This window comes from Chrysemys picta, chromosome 12 (assembly GCF_011386835.1).
Source record: "Chrysemys picta bellii isolate R12L10 chromosome 12, ASM1138683v2, whole genome shotgun sequence".
Taxonomy (NCBI): Eukaryota; Metazoa; Chordata; order Testudines; family Emydidae; genus Chrysemys; species Chrysemys picta.
The window spans coordinates 34,010,886-34,024,972 of NC_088802.1; the positions used below are offsets into that span (position 1 = coordinate 34,010,886).

The window sequence follows — 14,087 nt, forward strand, 5'->3', positions numbered from 1 at the left end:
AGGGTTTGTCTATGCACGAAGTTAACCGTGGGTCAAGCTAAACAGGAACAAGATGCTCCTATTCCAGAATAATAGTGTCCACAGATGTTGCTATTCAGGAATAGCTGTTCCTGAATAACTCCATGAGAAGATAAGCCCAAGAAGAGTCTAAATTCTGCTGAGAGGTTACAATGGGTTTGAGCAGGTAAGGGTTGCAGATGCTAGTACTAAGACATGCAACTTGGCATCTCCGCTCTGGAGCGACACATTCAAACGGAGATTGTGGCCCTTGAAATTACATTGCTTTCTGCAATTTTTGCAGCACTACAGCTACACCGCTGTAGTCTAGACACTTAGTACAGTCACAGAAGAAGGTTTTCCATCACTGTAGTAAATCCACCTCCTTGAGAGGCAGTAGCCAGGTGGAGAAAAGAATTCTTCCATTGACCTAGCAGTGTCTATACCGAGGCTCAAGTCTGCTTAATTGCATCTCTCAGGGGCATGGATTTTCCTCCAGTTTTCAAAGCTATGTACAAAGGCACAGGCTTTATGATCTTCATTTTACTGAAGGGGAAACTGAGGCACAGCACTGCTTAACATTGTACAGGGCAGCAGCATTAGAGCACCTCATAGGAACAACACAAGGGTGACAAATCCCCTCCACCCACCACTGCTCCTGTTCAATCATCAGCTATGGTAGCTACCAGTTCTACCCATTCTCACTGCTAACCTTCCCTGCCCCCCCCAGCTGTGTAAAGCCATGGCAGCACTGCAGCTCAGGGCTGGGCAGCACAGCCCTTAAAGGGGGACAAGAGTCCCCCAGCCTCCCAATCTCACTCCAGCCCCCCAAGCCATTAAGTCAGGAGGATCCCAGCCCTGAGGGTCGGCTGATGTGAGGCATGGGCGTGGTCTAGGCTTTATATAGACCAGGTGGGCACGGGACGCGGAATTGTTGCAGAGTGGGCGTGGTTTGTGCTATATGTAGAGAAGGTGGGGCTAACAGCTATTCTAGCCAGCTCTAGCCAAGTGCGTGGCGCTGCAGGTGTGGCCACCATGGCCTGGGGCTGCGGGCGCTGCGCGCTTTTCCTGCTTGGGGCACTAGCCCTGGACGCGGCCGGGCTGGCGTTGGTGCTGGTGGGGTCGGTGGTGCAGCCGGCCCGGGCTGGGCGGCCGTACGGGGACTGCCTGGTGCTGTCCGGCGCGCTGCTGCTCTTCCTCTCGCTGCTCTGCTGGCTGCTGTGGTACACGGGGAACCTGCGCGGGGTGCCGGCCTCCGAGCTGCCCCCGGGGGCCCGCAGCCCCCCGCCCGGGCCGCGCTCCAGCCTGCTCCGCCTTGCTAGTAAACTCTCAGAGCGCCTGTCCCAGCGCCGCCCGCCGCTGCCCTGCCCTTCCCCGCCGGCCCCCGGGTCGCTGGAGCTCCCCCGCCTGTGCGCCATGGAGAGCCCGCGGGCGCACGGGGACCGGCTGGTGTAAGAGTCCGCCCGCGGCGCCCGGAGAGGAAGGTAACCACCAGTGCCCTCCGCTTGCCGCGCACAGGGTAGGGTGAGCCCCCGGTGAGGGACGGGGCGCAGAGCTGGTATCGGGCGCAGGAGCCCCGGGACGCAGGGCTAGGTCCGATGGCTCTGCATGGGTTGCGGTCTCCAGCGCAGGAACTGTGTACAGGGCAGGGCGAGCCTGGAGCGCAGGCCTGGGTCCCCAGCTGGAGCAGCCAGGGGGCTCTATGGCTCCGATGGTGGCTGGCTGCCCAAGCCACAGGGGCCAGGACTCGAACCCAGGTGTCCTCCGAGCCCCTGCTCATCCCGCTAGACCCTGCTGCCTCTGAGGGTGAGGTTGCTGAGGAGAGAACAGCAAAGGAGGTCCTAAGGTAATGTCTGTTTAACCCTTTGGTGAGCAGAAACTCTCTTGCACCTTACACACCCATTGCCTAGTCCTTTGCCCGGCAGCCTGGGAAAAGCCACTTTTCTAAGGACACCCATTCTTTCGCTGACTTGAACCAAACCAACTGCTCCCCTCTGACATGTCCAGTAGCTGTACCAACAAGCGGCATGTCTAGCATAGATGCCTCACTACTTCCTTCTGTGTCCGATCAATAGATGGCCCCTGGGTGACCAGATTGGATTGTGGCCTATGTAAACTGATATTATTCAATTACTGCAGCAAGGGAATGGATGTTTTAAGTAGCATTAGAGAGCATTTACTGAAGAGACAAGTACATCTGTACTTAAGGTCCAGTGCTTATGCCCATTTATCTCCAGTGCTTTCTAGCCACTGCTGTGGATGCTCTGGTGTGAGTCCCACTGTAAAATACGATTTACATTGATGCAGTGGGTTTGGCACCAGCAGAGCTTATGCAGGCTTGAAACAGTCTGGAAAATGTTACAGCTCTGAATGAACTGGAGTATTTAATATGGTGTTGTATGAGCCTGTGATGAGCTAGCCAGCTGCTCTTGCACACTGACCCAACTTGCCTTCAGTTGTACCTTAAGGGAAAAACCCTGTGTTGTAACAAATTAGTTCTGTTGCTTTAGGACGAAGGGATCTGTCACCGTTTTCCAGATCAGTCTTCAGTGGATTTCTTGGAATGCAGCTAAACAGAGCTTCAGAAATAGCTCTTCGGCTTTAAATTCACCCCCTACCTTATTCCAGAATAATTTGGGTGTGTAGCCAAGCCTGTAACATTTTTCAAATCTCATGGGATTTCAATCTAGAGAGGAAGGTGACTGCTTTGTAAAATTCTTGACAGTCAGCCTGGGGTGTAATGGGGACTTCTCTCACCTGGATTCCAGCTGTGTGTTAATGCCTTTGGCTGGCATATGAATAGTGCTGATCTCTCACACAGCTGTGTGAGATGTCTCAGTGCTGCTGGACTTCCCCTACCATACCACACCCCTCCCCCCCAAGGATTGTATCAGCAGGGTGCAGGAGAATGGAAGAAATCTGAATGATTTTATAAAGCTACTTTGCAAATTGGTGTCATTCTAAATAGACTAGATCACAGGTTTTGAGGTTGCTACCTCCTTGTCTACATAGGTCTTTGAAGCAACTGTCCTGTTAATCAACTCCAGTTCTTTAAGGAACCCTTTCCTAGTTCCTCTTCCCTGATACATAAGACAGAAATGGATCTAAAGCTTAATGTTTAAGCTCTTTTCCAATTTGTCTTTAGATGTAGATCTAGGTCTCATGTGCCATGCTATTCTGTTAGTTTTTCACTAGCCTGTTGGATGTTGTTGCCCACAAAGGGAGAATATAATAAGCACTAATATAACACCAGCATCTCTTCCCCACTTGTTTACCACCTTTAGAAATATTAAGAATGTCACTTCTGGTCGAAGCTGTCCTTTTCCTGAAGGACCTATCAGGGTTAGAGCAATTTAACACTAGGTGTAGGCACACTGAATTTAACAGACTGTTTGTTAGTCACTGGAGTAAAATACACTTGCACAAGTTCTAAACAGTTTAGTCAAACTTTTGTCCCCTTGATCAACATTCTAATGATTCTTGTGATGTCCTAATCTTACTAATTCTCCAGTCACTGGAATCTTCCAGGGCAGACCAGACTGGAATTTCTAGTGTTTTGAAAGCAGTTGTATGGGTCTATTATAGGGGAATAACCATCTCCCTCTAAGGGCTGGTCTACACTGGAAATTTACACTGGCATAGCTACATCTCCTGGGTATGAAAAATCCACACGCCTGAGGGACGTAGCTCTGCTGACCTAACCCTGATGTCCCCAGTGCTAGGTCACTCTAAGAATTTTTCTGTCCACTTAGGCCTAGTCTATACTAGAAAATTAGATCAGTTTAACTGTCAGCCAGGGGTGTAAAAATCCACACCTCTGAGTAGTGTAGTTAAGCCTGCCGAAGTCCCAGCGTAGACAGCAATAGGTTGACAAAAGAGTTCTTCTGGTGACCTAGCACCTACCTCCTCTTGGGAGAGGTGGATCACCTAAGCTGATGGGAGAATCCCTCTAGTCAGTGTAGGTAGTATCCACACTGGAGTGCAACAGCTGTAGTGGCTTAAGTGTAGACATAGCCTAACTCTAATAGTCATTCTTGCAATGAGACCCTCTGCATGGCAAGAATGCATTGTGGAGCTGATCATACTGATGTACTGTTACACAGCTTTAAACTGGCCTCAACCAGGTGCTCACCAGAGCTAGGACCCTGCAGCACTAGTGACTGGCCCAGCTTAGCCTGTGCTCATCCTGCACCGTAGCATGTCCTTGGCATTCTGGCTAGATGATATCAGACATGGAAAGTAAAAGTAGAGAGAACTGCTTCACACACACCGAGCTTCTCCCTGCCTCCGCTGATGGCCAGCGATCTGGTCTCTCTCTCATGTAGAAAATCTAAGAATTGCTAAAACACTTCACTGGTAAGTCTGTGCAGATGCGGTTTCTGATAATGACAGCTGCTTCTATCTGTCCTGAGCCTTCAAACATTGAAGGAAGTAGTGCTTCAGTAGAGTCTTCTGAGTTACTAATGTGAACTTTGGGAGTGGATGAATGGAAACCAATAAAGCTGTACCTTTGCTTTCTAGAATACCTGGAAATATTGTCCTCGTGCATACTCTCCACATGTGTGGAATCTTGAGCTGGAAGAATCCTGGTCGGAGTTGCCAAGCTACATCCGGTGGAGGATGCTCATTTTGCTAAGACTGTTCTGCCAAAGTGTTATACTTCGCAGCCTTTTAAAACTGACATCTACCCAAATGTGATCGCTGACCTAGGACATGCACTCTCCCAATGGGGATCTCTCTTGACTGGTCAATGACTTCAGTATTGCATCGTCATTAAGAATTTTCACAAGCTGAGCCTTAAGTGAAGTTTATTTATATTTTGTATGCCATTATTTTTTTATATTGCCCCAGTATGTATGGCACCCTCTGTGTACAATATTTGCCTCTTGTATGTGATGTATGAGACCCATGTTGACTCTTGCTCCTTTGAAGTAATAGTCACCAATTCTTTTTTTATGCTGTCTTCCTACTGTTTATGGGTATTGTAGTTTTAATTGTATGTGCAGTTCTTCCCATGAGAGAATGGGGAACTTGAGTTTTTAAATATATTAAAATTGTATTTATGGAGAACATGAGGGATAGTTTGAAATGTTCTGAACAGCTCTCTGTAAAGCGGGGTCATGCAAAACGTTTATTTCTAGGCTTTGTCCCTCATGGAAGGGAATGAAGGATGGGTCTTACGGAAAACAGTGTGTGGTAATGTAATTACTGTCATAATGTATATGGGCTGAATTAAGTGTGTGGAGAGAAACTGCCTGAATGTAGGTTAACTTGTGAGTGCATGACTCTGCCACCTTACCACTCCCTTAATGGAGATAATTTTAAAACAGATTTTCCAAGGCTGAGAACTGTCAAAGGAGGGCAGATTTTCAGTGGATTAGCAAAGGCACCTCTCTGCCACGTTTTAAGTCCCTGCTCCAAATCAAGGGAGTACGAGAATGTCTCAATAAAACAACTCCCAAGACCCTCTTGGACACAAGTCAAACAATAGATCTCCCTCCCTTTCTCTCCTTCCCCCCCCCCACCTTTTTTAAAATGGCTGAAATGTCACCCAGTCTGGCAAAAGGGCTGCAGTGGAGAACTCCAGCCTGAATCGCTGGAGTTTGGCAAAGGTGTTAGCAGATGAATAGGCTCTTGCAGTGGAAAGTACTAGGTAACCTTAGCCCGGAACAGGTACCCTGGTGAGGCTTGAGTGTCTCTAGTGACCTCTCCAAACCTGTGCACGTCAGAGTAGCTGAGTAAAGACACATTATGTGAAATAACAGAAAAGCAAATCAGACAGGGAACTTTTTGTACCACCCAATCACTGCTGGGGCTCCCTTATCCTCTGCTGGCTCTGGCAAGGGGTCCTAGAAGTAATGCTGAAGGGCTGGAAGGCAAATGTGCAAAATCTCCCACTCTTTCTTTATTCTAGCTGTGGGGAGGAGAGGCAGGACAGGGCACAACTGTCAATTCACAGGCCTGAGAACAATTCCTAGAGCAGACCCTTTAGGAAAACCTCCAGTCTTGATTGAAAAATTGTCAGTGATGGAGAATCCACCAATGGTTAATTACTTACTGATTAAAATGTACACCTTATTTCCATTCTGAATTTGTCCAGCTTCAGTTTCTGAATAGGGGATTGTTAGACCTTTCTCTGCTAGAGTGAAGAGCCCATTACTTTATTTGCCCTCATGTGGGTACTTATAAGCTAATCAATTGTTCTTCCTTACTGCCTATCCACAGCACGAGTAAACTGGGGCTGCCTGTATCCTACCACTGATCTCAGCTCCTTGCTGGCTGCCTCTGCCGTTCTGAGTCCAATCCAAGCTCCTGAGACGTGGTTGCAGAGCCCAGCTCTCTCTGAGAGTTCTTTCATGCCCCATCCACGAGAGTTGCAACTGCTGGCAGAGCACAGCTTACCCCTTAGAACAGCTGGGTACAGTGTTCTCTGGGTGGAGGAGTCGCTGGTGGGAAACTGCTTCCACCTTAGATTCAGGTCATGAGACTTGCCAGCAGCAGGCATATGGCAGGGCCTGGCCTGCTGGTCAGGGCTGTGCCCTGGGACTATGGGGAGCTGGATTCAATTTCTGCTGTTCCACTGACCTCCTGTGGGACCCTGGACAAGGGCCTGGATTTCTAAAGGATTTAGGAGCTGGCAGATGTCTAGTGGGATTTTCAAATAAAGCCTTGCCCCCTTTAATGCACACACTTGCAGTCTTTATTTCCCTTAGGTGTAAGGCAGGAGATTCTCCTGCACCTATTACAGGTGCTTTAGAAAAGCCCAGTATCTACAGCTTTAGGCACCTAAATACCTTTTAAAATCTGTCTCTTAGTCCTTCTGGAGCCTCCCTTCTCAATGTGGGCAATAGAGGCGTTGTAACAATAAGACTGTGTGGCATTCAGGGGCTACCCACAAGTGCCTAGATCAGTCTCTTCATCCAGGCTTTCCTTAGGGCATAGGCAAGGGCCCTGGCTCCCTCCCCCCCCCTCCCCCCCAAAAAAAATGGTAAACAGAGACAATGTCCAGACTGGGCAACAAGCAAAAGCGGCAAACCTGGCCCAGGCTGAGATGGCCTGGTAGGATGTATTGAAAACTCATTGTCCGGGCAGTATCCTGTGTAACCTTTGATTTAAATATTTTCAATTAATATTTCAAGTGCAAGTAATACCAATAACCAAATCAACTTCTTTAGGTTCCGACCTCTGGGGCAGTTACAGATAATTTACTGTAGGGGAGAACAAAGAGAGAGACAATGTGTGATGGAATCAAAGACTTTATTTCAAATAGAATAGTTGATTAAAGCAAACGGGAATTACAATACAACCATATGCTGAAATTCTACTCACATTCCAAGATGAAGTAGTTCATGCAGGGGCGATTAGTCCCTGGATAAAAAGAATGGGTATGTAACCCTTTGTAATCCTTTCACCTATGGTATGGTGATGGTGAAGGAGTGCACTAATGTAAAATTAGCCTACTACCCTTTCTAGGATTGCTATTCTCCCAAACCAGTCCCATTTCAGCTGACGCTCTGATTAAAACCAGTTAGAACCAAACACATTTACAACATGACCTAGGGTTATGTCTAACTTGCCTGGAAGCTGTCTCGCTTGACTTCACCCACAATTTACCAGGCCTTGCTATTATCAAGCTTAAATGTAGGCCCTGAGACCTGGTCTCTACTTACTTTTCAGCACATTTCTATTTAACATAGACAAACATCACTCCATTAGGCTAGGTTTCAGAGTAGCAGCCGTGTTAGTCTGTATCCGCAAAAAGAAGAACAGGAGTACTTGTGGCACCTTAGAGACTAACAAATTTATTAGAGCATAAGCTTTCGTGGACTACAGCCCACTTCTTCGGATGCACTTACCCCTGCTATGCAGTGAAGTATGGTGTAGAATCAAGGCTTCAGAAATACTCCCCACGTGTTGGGGTTGTAGGATGATGCTGGTGTTGGTTTGATACAGAAGGACTCCAATATGTGCACCCACCTGTGTTTTGGTTTTTATTTTGTTTTCCTGACAGCCCTAGAGAGGGAACTTCTCAGCCAACATCCCCAAAAGCCCTGATGCTGGGATTGCAGGGAGAAAGGGAGAAATGCCATGAGCTCCCTGCTTTATGTGTGACCAGCCCTTGGTAAGTCCGTGCCTCAGGGCTGGTGCTACCATTAAGGTGAACTAGGCGGTTGCCTAGGGCACCAAGATTTGGGGGCAGCAAAAAGCAGTGTCCCCAATACCCCCCACCCCACCCCCCCGGCCCGGGGAGCCATGCGGCAGCTCCCCACCCCAGCTCACCTCTGCTCTGCCTCCTCCCCAAGCACACCGCCCCCGCTCTAATTCTCCTCCCCTCCCAGGCTTGTGGCGCCAAACAGCTGATTGGCGCCGCAAGCCTGGGAGGGGAGGAGAAGTGGAGCAGCAACAGCGTGCTCAGGAAGGAGGCAGAGCAGAGGTGAGCTGGGGTGGGGAGCTGCCGCATGGCTCCCTGGGCCGGGGGGGTGGGGAGCTGCTGCAGGCGGGTGCCTCAGGGCGGGGGGGGAGCTGCCGCAGGGCTCCCCACCCCAGCTCACATCTGCTACGCCCCCTCCCTGAGCACGCCGTTGCTGCTCCACTTCTCCCGCCTCCCAGGCTTGCGGTGCCAATCAGGGGCGGCATGCTCGGGGAGGAGGCGGAGAAGAGGTGAGCTGGGGTGGGGAGCTGCTGCATGGCTCCCCGGGTGGGGGAGCTGCTGCGGGGGGGCGCACCTCAGGGTGAGGGGGGGGCGGGAAGCTGCCGCAGGGCTGGGGGGGAGGGGAGGCGCAAGGTGGAAGTTTCGCCTAAGGCGCAAAACTTCCTTGCACCGGCCCTGGTGTGCCTGAATCTCTTTCTGTTTCAGTAAAAGACAAAAGTCCCAGTGACACGGATGGAGGAAGAGATGGACCCAAATGAAGGTCCTGCTAATAACACTTGCCCTCAAGAATTGATTTTAGTGCTAAACTTTTCACAGCATGAACCATCTCTCTAGGCAGACTAGGCACCTGTAGATCCCATCTTGTGCTGCCTGCACAGTGTGGTAGACATCTGAAGGAAAGAACAGCCTCAAACTGGCTTTGCAGCCTCTTACCCTGCTAGGCAAGAATCTGCTGTTACTTTGTTTCCTGTGCAGGATGATGCTGGTCCGCTGAGCACAAAGTGATGCTGTCACTTCCATTTCCTGCTGTGAGCTCTGAAAGCCAGAGTGCACCCTAGAAGGAATAATACATGAGCACTGGGTAATCTAAAATCTCATCAGTTACACTTGAAAGCAGCTCTTCCCTCTCTGATAGGAAAATCAGTATTTACTGCTGCCATTAGAGCATCCGAGGAAATGCAGCTTGCCTCAATTAATAACTGTTAAAGCAATATCATTCCATACGCCAAGCAATCATCTGCTCAGCAATTCCGGACAGCAGCTGTGATTCAAAGGAACCCTGGTGCATTTAGATCTTTTAGCTACTGTCGGCTACTGGCAAAAGCCAGTGGGAGGGGAAGGACGCACACAGTGGTTTTATGTGTATGATGGGTGTAGGGGATTGTCTCTCAAGACTTACAGCTAGGCAGATAAGGGAAAGTAAAAAATTGAAAATACTTAGCGTGTGTATATTCTCAGCAGTGCTGGTAGTGACTACTGTAGTTAAAAGAACGAGGAGTACTTGGGGCACCTTAGAGACTAACAAATTTATTTGAGCATAAGCTTTCGTGGGCTAAAACCCACTTCATCGGATGCATGCAGTGGAAAATACAGACTAACACAGCTACCGCTTTGAATCCCGTAGATAAGTTACCTGGCACTGTCCATTATAAGACTCTGTTTTCAATTGATTATAACTTTGCCAAATTCAAACCGTTTGGGCTGAAATTTCCCATGTATCCACCTCAGCTATAGTGGTTAGACCCTATCTGAGAATGAGGCTAGAGAAAAATGTGGTTTTTGCCTGTGTTAAAAATAATTAAAATTCTTGTCATTGTTTCATTGAGATACTCTAGTGCCCCCATGCTTTGGAGCAGGGACTGGCCGTGTGTGTGTGTGTTTGTGTGTGTGTGTGTACGTGTACACGCGTGCAAGTGACTTTTGTGTCAAGGATCTGCCTTTTGCCATCCCTAGGATAATTTGGCCAAATTATAAACCTTTGAAAAAAACCTCAGCTCACACATGCTTCATGGTGATTTGTTAGAGTTTGCACTGAGGTTCCATCTGCACTGAGCATGTGCCACCCCCTCAGCTCCTGTGTATGGACCAGACTATGCATGTGCCATCCCCAGAGAGCAACTGAGCATGCTCCATCCCAGGGCTGAGCTGTGCTCTCTTTGCAATTGCTCCAGAGCTGAAAGCAGGGTTTTCAGTGCTCCCTTTGCTGGCACCCAGGCAGTGTGAAAGCCGAAAGCCTCTGGACTCAGATGCAGAGGGGGAGGAACAGGGAGGCAGAGAAGAGACACAGGGAAGGGGCTGAGCAGCTAGGGGGAGTTAGGCGCAAGAGCTGGGAGGGGGAACAGAGCAGGAGCAGATGGCAGCAGAGGTGCAGGAGGCATGGAACATGGGAAGGAGTTGGGGCAAAGGAGGAGGGCAGAGCTAGAAGCAAGGGAGCAGTGGTAGGACAAGCAGGAGTTGAGATGATCCCATTGGAGGCAGACAGGGATAGGAGCTGGGGGGCATTCAGAGCAGAATGGGAGGGGGCAGAAGAGGCTGTAAACAGTAGAGCAGCATTCCTTTGCTGTCCAGAAAACAGCTGTGAAAAAACCTACTGGCAAAGTATGTGTCCCCATCACCCACTAGTGACAGGTTCACACAGAAGGCAACAACCTTCTACTGCTACCAGTTACTCTGTTAGCTCAAGTGTTAGAGGACCATGGATCTGAAGATCCCAACTTCAGATGACCCAGGTGGAGACTCAATATGGTTTTACAGGATGGAATTTTTGGGGGGTGGGGGTTCAATTTTTAAGTTTAAAAGTAAGAAATTGTTATAAAACAAAGTTACAAGAACATTATCAAGGTTGAAAAGTCAAGACTTCAGAAGTTAGGAAAAGCCAGAGTTAAGGTTGCCCATATAACCTTAATTCAGCCCCCTTATGCATATGCATGATGCAACTGGAGGATGCTCAAAAGAGGTGGGTATTCTTATAGCAACAGCCACCTCCATGTTCCAGTCCCTTCAGCTGCCTCTATGGTAATGTCGTGACATCAAGCTTACCACAAAGCTGCGGATCTATAGACTAGAGTCATGCTTATAACAGCAGTACGGCAGTGAAATGTGACCTGAGGAAGACTGAAGAGCCGCAGATTGATGTTTTCAATTCTCATTATCTTCACCACATGCTCCATATTAAGTGGTAGGACAAGATCAGCGGTGAGGATTTTTGTCGCTGAACCCTGCAACCGCCCTCCTCAGCACTGGCTTGGGTTCAGCAGCTTTCTTGGTACGAACATATGATTAGGATGGAAGGTCAATGAATTACAAAGCATGTTTACCAAGGAATGCAGCCACACGGCCACCAATCACTTGGTCACCCAAAGCTAGGGTGGTGCAATAAGGCCACTAGTGATTCCCACAGGCACATCCGGCCAGACCATCTTTAGGACCTAGCTGGAGCTCAATCAAGGTGACGTTTGATCTTCAAGGAGACTACGTCCCTTTGTGATTTGCTTTGGTGATGGTGATGACGATACAGTTTTTAATTACATAATCACACACTCTGCCCTCCCTCCCCAGGACTTTGCCTTATTCAGTGCACAGGGGGGACAGTGTTCCCTGAATATGCAGCAATTGAATATTTTATTTTATCCTTGTCAGTCAGTGTATGGCCCCAGGCATTATTCACTGCACACCATCCAAACCCTGCTCTGAACACAGGGCTAGTAATTTCCTCCTGGGCTTTTTGCTGGCACTAATCACTATAGTACTGCATTTATCAAAACATTGCTGAATTTAGCCCCACAGCCCCCTGGGGAGGTGCGGGGGTGGTATCATCCCCATTTTACAGATGCAGCACTGGGGCACAGGGAGATTAATTTAGGGAACATATGCTAATCTGGGGGGCCCAATTTGAGATGCCTAGGGCCTGGTTTTTCAGAGCACTTAGCATTTGGTAGCACTATATGTGTTCAAAGCTCTGCTCCCACTGACTGCAGTTGCACTGTGAGAGCTCAGTACTTCTACAAGTCGGACCCCACGTGCCTCAAGTTGGGCACCCAGAAAATGAGGATCACCCAATTAGTGTGAAAAATTTGGTTTCAGTGACTTGTCCAGCGTAACAGAGGAACTCTGTGGCAGAGGCAGAGGTAAAATCCCCTTCCCTGGGGCAACATTCAATTGCCTTAAATAATAAATAATAATAATAAATAATTAATGGAGATATCCTATCTCCTAGAACTGGAAGGGATCTTGAAAGGTCATCAAGTCCAGCCCCCTGCCTTCACTAGCAGGATTAACCATGAGGCCATTTTTTTCTCCCTGCAATCCCCTGCCTCATTCATTGCACACCTTCCAAATTCTCCAACAAATGCAGCCGGGGACCTACAGACAACAACCTCCTTCGCCGCACATCCCCAGAGCACCGCCCATTCTGTGCACTGAGTGAGGCAAGGATCTGATGGGAAAATAGCATGTGACCACATAATTCAAGACTGTATCCCAGTAGTTTTCAACATTTTTTCATTTGCGGACCCCTAAAAAATGTCAAATGGAGGTGCAGACCCCTTTAGAAATCTTAGATATGGGGGTCTGCAGGCCACAGGTTGAAAACTACTGTTCTATGCTAACGACAAACTTCCGTGGACCCCCTTAAACATAGTATGCGGACCCCCAGGGGTCCACAGATCACAGATTGAAAACCATGTCTGTATCCTAATGAACCACACAAGGGGGGGCAAACGAAGGTTGGATGGGCAACCTGAATTCTGGCATTTCCTACATTTTGAGTGCTTGACTTTAAAACCTTAATAACATTCCTTTAACACATAACATCCAAAAAAACCTGTACATCTACAATCAGCCTTGCCAGTCCGTTCTGTAGATGTACCAGCCCAGACACAAAATCTCCTCCTACCTTGAGAACAGGGAAAGCATTTATATTTGCCTTGCCCAATTGCAAAGGCAAGGAGAATTTTACATGGCTGATTCCATTGCATGCACTGGAGGAGCTGGCTGGCTAGCTATCCAGCAGGATCCAACTGTTGTGACTTATGATACACTCCTCTAACTGCCATCAGTGTGAATAAAAATGGTATCCAGCTACCATGTGTATTGCAATTTAGTTTTATAACATGCAGCCCAACATTCCTTGGCCCATCTGGATACAGAGACCACCACATCTCCTAACCCCACACACATCCTGGCTACTAGAACTCATGGCTATTGGTTCCAGAAACCCAGCTTGCCAAGTGGTTATCTCAAAGAGACACTTCACTGGCTGCTGGTCACAATGAGACTCATCTATACAGGCCGTCAGCCTCTGTCACAAACTGCTGAGCCCTTAAGTGCTGCTTCTGTGTATTATCAGCAGAGGGCAGTGATGCGGTTACGCTCCAGCCAGCACATTGTGGGTTAGCATGTGCTGAGATGGGGCAATCGCAATCTGTGGGTTGTGCAGACCCCTGAGGGTTTCATTGAGAAGATGAGGGCTATAGGGGGGAGGGATAGCTCAGTGGTTTGTGTATTGGCCTGCTAAACCCAGGGTTATGAGTTCAATCCTTGAGGGGGGCATTTAGGGATCTGGGATAAAAATCTGTCTGGGGATTGGTCCTGCTTTGAGTAGGGGGTTGGACTAGATGACCTCCTGAGATCCCTTCCAACCCTGATATTCTATGATTCCTACCCTTGCCTTCATCAGACTCACCCCTTCACCATAGCACTCCCCGCAGACCCAGTGCAGATGAGAATCCATCCCTGGGCTTGATGGTGGTAAGCACAGAAGAGGGAGAGGTGGCTGGCCTCTTGAGCTGCTCTCACAAGAGAGGGCATGGGGGGGGCATTATAATCTCCGCTAGGTAGGTTCTTATCCTGTGCTCATCACCATGGCATCTGAGCACCTTCCAGAGATTCCTTAAGCAACATGACCAGCATCTGTTGCATGGTTCATCTCTCCAGGGTG

At 48.7% G+C, this 14,087-nt stretch overlaps 1 protein-coding gene across 1 annotated transcript; it reads left to right on the forward strand.

The window, feature by feature from the left end:
* Window positions 1-975: 975 nt before the first annotated feature.
* On the forward strand, window positions 976-5,067 carry LOC122172239 (transmembrane protein 238). Its single transcript, XM_042840881.2, has 2 exons — window positions 976-1,481; window positions 4,519-5,067. Exon 1 carries the CDS (start codon window positions 1,033-1,035, stop codon window positions 1,450-1,452), a length of 420 nt encoding a protein of 139 aa, XP_042696815.1. The 5' UTR covers window positions 976-1,032; the 3' UTR covers window positions 1,453-1,481; window positions 4,519-5,067.
* Window positions 5,068-14,087: the final 9,020 nt, after the last annotated feature.

Bases quoted from the DNA above. Each gene is read 5' to 3' on its own strand.
- LOC122172239 (XM_042840881.2), top strand. From the start codon at position 1,033: ATGGCCTGGGGCTGCGGGCGCTGCGCGCTTTTCCTGCTTGGGGCACTA.